Source organism: Sinocyclocheilus rhinocerous, unplaced genomic scaffold (assembly GCF_001515625.1).
Source record: "Sinocyclocheilus rhinocerous isolate Xijiao unplaced genomic scaffold, SAMN03320098_v1.1 scaffold4532, whole genome shotgun sequence".
Taxonomy (NCBI): domain Eukaryota; kingdom Metazoa; phylum Chordata; class Actinopteri; order Cypriniformes; family Cyprinidae; genus Sinocyclocheilus; species Sinocyclocheilus rhinocerous.
Window position 1 is genome coordinate 90,311 of NW_015661403.1, and position 5,997 is coordinate 96,307.

The 5,997-nt window shown below is 44.3% G+C and overlaps 2 protein-coding genes across 2 annotated transcripts in view; one reads left to right on the plus strand and one right to left on the minus strand.

The window, feature by feature from the left end:
* Positions 1-1,816, plus strand: part of homer2 (homer scaffold protein 2) — a 21,952-nt gene extending 20,136 nt beyond the window's left edge. The window contains exon 8 of the mRNA XM_016535878.1: positions 1,781-1,816. The gene's annotated coding sequence lies outside the window, so the exon portion shown is untranslated. The remainder of the gene's footprint in view (positions 1-1,780) is intronic.
* whamm (WASP homolog associated with actin, golgi membranes and microtubules) overlaps positions 1-4,983 on the minus strand; it is a 13,044-nt gene extending 8,061 nt beyond the window's left edge. The window contains exons 1-5 of the mRNA XM_016535879.1: positions 4,376-4,983; positions 3,288-3,461; positions 3,025-3,175; positions 1,819-1,988; positions 645-813 (exon numbers count right to left, since the gene is read on the minus strand). Coding sequence (XP_016391365.1) covers positions 645-813; positions 1,819-1,988; positions 3,025-3,175; positions 3,288-3,461; positions 4,376-4,906 — 1,195 coding nt within the window. The 5' untranslated portion in view covers positions 4,907-4,983. The remainder of the gene's footprint in view (positions 1-644; positions 814-1,818; positions 1,989-3,024; positions 3,176-3,287; positions 3,462-4,375) is intronic.
* Positions 4,984-5,997: the final 1,014 nt, after the last annotated feature.

Genomic DNA, 5,997 nt, shown 5'->3' on the forward strand with positions numbered 1-5,997 from the left:
TGTGTGTGTGTGTGTGTGTGTGTGTACCTGGTATTTATCACGTTATGGGGACCAAATGTCCCCACAAGTATAGTAATACTAGTAAATTTTGACCTTGTGGGGACATTTTTGAGGTCCCCATGAGGAAACAAGCTTATAAATCATACAGAATGAGTTTTTTTGAGAAAGTAAAATTGCACAAAGTTTCCTGTGAGGGGTAGGTTTAGGGGTAGGGTTGGTGTAGGGCAGTAGCACATACAGTTTTTACAGTATAAAAACCATTACGCCTATGGGATGTCCCCATAACGTGATGAATACACAACATGTGTGTGTGTGTGTGTGTGTGTGTGTGTGTGTGCACCTGGTATTCATCACGTTATGGGGACCAAATGTCCCCACAAGTATAGTAATACCAGTAAATTTTGACCTTGTGGGGACATTTTTGAGGTCCCCATGAGGAAACAAGCTTATAAATCATACAGAATGAGTTTTTTTGAGAAAGTAAAATAGCACAAAGTTTCCTGTAAGGGGTAGGTTTAGGGGTAGGGTTGGTGTAGGGCAGTAGCACATACAGTTTGTACAGTATAAAAACCATTACGCCTATGGAATGTCCCCATAACGTGATGAATACACAACATGTGTGTGTGTGTGTGTGTGTGTGTGACCTCTGATCTGTCGCTGAGTGCTCTTGATCTGTGTCAGCAGCAGCAGCTCTTCGTTCCTCAGGATCTCAAACCTGCAGTCGTGAAGCTCCAGCTGCGTCTCGTAATACTGCAGCTCCAGCTCACGGATGACACTCACGGCCTCCAAGCCGCCCGCTGTAACGCCACGCATCTGCACACACACACCTGTTACCATCCGTGTCACCTGACGGCATGTGTGTGTGTATGTGTGTGTGTGTGTGTGTTGTCTGACAGCACAGAATTAAATATTGACGTGTCACAGATGAACAGCATCACTCCTCTTCATGGTCCTCCAACAGGCCTTGAACTCAGATTAGAGTGTTTGTGTGACATTATAATATGTCAAACCAGAAATACACGGACCCGGCATCATAATACCCATAATGCACTTTAAAACACTGCATCTGAATGACAGCAGAGTGAAACTGCTCCCTCTTGTGGATCACTGACACATTCTGAGACATAAACATTGAAAGAGCATATGAATATGCAAATACTGATCAAACTTTCAGGTGTTAAAATACAAAAACATATCAGTGTGTCAGATTTTACAGGCTGTTTGCATCCATTATCCAGTGTTAAAGACACACACACACACTCTCTCTCTCACACACACACACACTCTCTCTCTCTCTCTCTCTCTCTCTCTCTCTCTCTCTCTCTCTCTCTCTCTCTCTCTCTCTCTCTCTCTCTCTCTCTCTCTCTCTCTCTCTCTCTCTCTCTCTCTCTCTCTCTCTCTCTCTCTCTCTCTCTCTCTCTCTCTCTCTCTCTCTCTCTCTCTCTCTCTCTCTCTCTCTCTCTCTCTCTCTCTCTCTCTCTCTCTCTCTCTCTCTCTCTCTCTCTCTCTCTCTCTCTCTCTCTCTCTCTCTCTCTCTCTCTCTCTCTCTCTCTCTCTCTCTCTCTCTCTCTCTCTCTCTCTCTCTCTCTCTCTCTCTCTCTCTCTCTCTCTCTCTCTCTCTCTCTCTCTCTCTCTCTCTCTCTCTCTCTCTCTCTCTCTCTCTCTCTCTCTCTCTCTCTCTCTCTCTCTCTCTCTCTCTCTCTCTCTCTCTCTCTCTCTCTCTCTCTCTCTCTCTCTCTCTCTCTCTCTCTCTCTCTCTCTCTCTCTCTCTCTCTCTCTCTCTCTCTCTCTCTCTCTCTCTCTCTCACACACACACACCTTCTCTCGGATCTCATCTCTCTTGCGTTTGATGCACATCTCTTTTGCTCTCATGTACTGCAGCATCTCTTTAGCCAATAGGACTCTGAGTTTCTCTTGTCTGGGCGTGGCCATTGCCCAAGAGGCGTGGCCAAATCTCTTCTGATCCTGTTCCATCTGTTTCACCATACCTGAAGAAACACACACACAGGTCAGTAATAAAAACATGGGTAATCAGCAGAGATGAACTGTCACACACAGATGAGAGAGTTCAGGGACGGAGAGTGTGTGTGTGTGTGTGTGTGTGTGTGAGAGAGAGAGTGTGTGTGTGTGTGAGAGTGTGTGTGTGTGAGTGTGTGTGTGTGTGTGTGAGAGAGAGTGTGTGTGTGTGTGTGTGTGTGTGTGAGAGAGAGAGTGTGTGTGTGTGTGAGAGTGTGTGTGTGTGAGTGTGTGTGTGTGTGTGTGAGAGAGAGTGTGTGTGTGTGTGTGTGTGTGTGTGAGAGAGAGAGTGTGTGTGTGTGTGAGAGTGTGTGTGTGTGAGTGTGTGTGTGTGTGTGTGAGAGAGAGTGTGTGTGTGTGTGTGTGTGTGTGTGAGAGAGAGAGTGTGTGTGTGTGTGAGAGTGTGTGTGTGTGAGTGTGTGTGTGTGTGTGTGAGAGAGAGTGTGTGTGTGTGTGTGTGTGTGTGTGAGAGAGAGAGTGTGTGTGTGTGTGAGAGTGTGTGTGTGTGAGTGTGTGTGTGTGTGTGTGAGAGAGAGTGTGTGTGTGTGTGTGTGTGTGTGTGAGAGAGAGAGTGTGTGTGTGTGTGTGTGTGTGTGTGAGAGAGTGTGTGTGTGTGAGTGTGTGTGTGTGTGTGTGTTACACATTAAGAGGCATTTGCACAAATATGAAAGAGTTGTCTGTCCGAACCACAGACATATGCAAAGCAAACTTTATTGTTTATGAAGCGCATTTTAGAATACATCCACACAAACATTCACATTATGTTATATTCTATTCTATTCTATTCTGATTATCACTGGAAAGATCTTAAAAAGACGATCTGTGTGTGTTGGCAGACTGTACTGGAGTTCACAAGAGAATCTATGATATATTTGTGCATTTTGTTGCTTTGTCACTTTTGAGGCATTTTCTAGACTGTGGTGAGAAGTGATGCATCAGATGCATTTATTAAATACTTTCTAAAAGATCTGAATGTATAGCGCGGTGTAAATCAGCTGTGTGTGAGACCTGTGAGCGCTCTGGACGTGTCTCTGAAGTAGTCGGCTGTGATGTCCTGTATGGAGTGAACAGCTTTTTCTCCGCGCTGATTCCATTCATTCATCTCTGCCTCCAGTTCACTCACACGCTTCGGCCCCAGCTCCTCGTACTGCAGACATTTCTGAACAAACACAGACACACGTCCATCAGCTTCTGCTGCTTCTTAACATCGTGTTTATCAGCTGAACCCACATTATCTTTCATCATCACATCTGTGAGCTGTGTGCAGGTACCAGAATCTCCGTCTTGTAGAGCGTGGCGATCTCTCGCATGTCTCTGAAGGGCTGCAGAAGGTTCTGGTAGAACTTCGTCGCCACACTCACTAATGCCCTGTAAGCCTCATCTTCCTCCTCATAGATCTTCATCAGCCGCTGGAGCCCGTCAGTGCTGGGATGAGTCTGCAGCTGCTGAAGAACAAAAACACCATCATCATCCTCACTCAACCTCAACCACCGGCAGAATGAAACTCTACTGAGCGGAATAGAATAGAACAGAACTAGGGCTGTGCAAAAAATCGAATGTGATTTTCATGCGCATCTCTTCAGTAAATCTCCAGCACGTGCTTCCAGATGGAGCAGCATGCACTACACAGAGCCATAGTGAACGTGATTTTGTGCAGCTTGTCAGTGATCTACGGCTCTGTGTAGTGCATGCTGCTCCATCTGAAAGCACGTGCTGGAGATTTACTGAAGAGATGCGCATGACTGCACAGCCCTAAACAGAACACAATCAAACAGAATGGAATACAATAGAGTAGAATAGAATAGAATAGAACACAATTAAACAGAATGGAATGGAACACAATAGAATAGAACAGAACACAATCAAATATAATTGAATGGAACACAATAGAATAGAATAATCAAATAGAACTGAACACAATAGAATAGAATAGAATCAAACAGAATGTAATGGAACACAATAGAATAGAATTGAATAATCAAACCGAATTGAACGCAGTAGAATAGAACACAATTAAACAGAATGGAATGGAACACACTAGAATAGAACAGAACAGAACACAATCGAATGGAATTGAATGGAACACAATAGAATAGAATAATCAAATCGAATTGAACACAATAGAATAGAATAGAACACAATTAAACAGATTGGAATAGAACAATAGAATAGAGTAGAATAAAACAGAATAGAACAGAACACAATCAAACAGAATGGAATGGAACGCAATAGAATAGAACAACACAGAATAGAATTGAACAGAATAGAACACAACATAATAGAAAACACTAAAACACAATAGAATGGAATGGAATGGAATAGAATAGAATAGAATAGAATAGAATATGTCGCGTCTCACCGCGCACAGTGTGTCTTTGGCGCGCGTCATCTCGTCGCGCATCGCTTTGCATTTAAACTCCTGCAGGTTTTCGAAGTACTCGCGCTCGTCCGCCGCAGTGACGCTGAAGAGCGCGTCCAGCACGATCTTGCGGCCGCACGCGTCCACCGCGGCGCCGAAGTAGCGCTCCAGCTGCCTGCAGGCCGCGTCAGCATCGCACCGCGGCGCGCTGGAGAACAGCAGCTCCCACAGGCTCGGCTCGCAGAAGCGCGTCAGGTCGGGAAACAGCGGGCCGAGCTCATCCCGGACGCCGCTCAGGTGCGCTCCAACGCCGCTCAGCTGCGCGCCGGAGAACAGACCCGCGCAGCTGCCGCTCGCGTCGCCGCGCCGCTGCAGCGTCCGGTTATGACACGTCACCGCGAACTTCGTCTCGATCTCGTTCCACTCCACGATGAATCTGAGTTTGTGGCTCTCGCTGTCGTCGAAGGCGTCGCGTTTAACGGCGACCCATCCGTCCAGACTGTCCATACGCTCGCTGTCCGCGTCGCTCATCGCGTCGGTGTTTGTGTTGCGCTTCCGCCGTCATCAGCTGTCAGCTTCCTGCGGTCACGTGACGGGGAATTCCAGCGTCCTCGTGACGCACAGATTCTTTATTATTATGCCAGATTTTAACAAACTGTATCTGTACAATAAGAGCTGCTGCTACAAATACCCGAACTGTAACATTAAAATAGAAATCATTCCATTGTTACAGTAGTCATCAAAAGATTATGACATCCCTCAAATTTTAAATTGGACAATAATGGAAAACAAACAGCAAATGTGAATTAAAAATACATAGAGCAAGAGCTAACACTCTAAATCAGATGAGCCTATACTTTACATGATATTTCTGTTTAAACATGCAGATGAAACACTGCTGATTCAGATCAGTTCTGTCAATTAATATTCATTCATTCAAAATGATACCACTGAAATTATACTTTCTTACATTTTCTATAAAGGCTTTATTGGATAAATAATTTGATACAATTCAACCCGATTTGAAAACAAAAATAATTTAACCAATTTTAGTGAATCAATTTGAAGAATATTATTGAAGCTGTCCTGGGTTTATAATTTATGATTTATGTGTAAAATGTACATATTTAACATAAACCGAAAATGTATATAAATTAAAGTCTAAATATAAATATAGGCCTATTTAAATGTAAACTTTACATCTGAGTTAATTAGATAATGGCACCGACTGAAGAACCGAATCTGTGATTTAGGCGTCGTTTAACCTTCATATTGTTGTTAAACTGTAAGCGCTACAGTAAATGTGTTCCCAGTAAAGCAGGTGTTTGTATCGTGCAGTCGTGAGGGGTTTTTGAGCTCCTGCTGATATTCGATCTGTCGCTCTATATTTATCTGTTCGGAGCTCGAAGCGCATGCGCAGAAACTCACTCTACAGCGAACACACCGAGAACCGGCAGGTATTTATGACTGCTTTATTACTTTGATGATTTCTGTTGAAGCAAAATCAAGAAAACAATAGCTGTTTCGGTGTATTTATAGCTGTAAAGTGTGTGTGTGTGTGTGTGTGTGTGAGAGAGAGAGAGCGAGAGAGTGTGTGTGTGTGTGTGTGTGTGTGTGTGTGT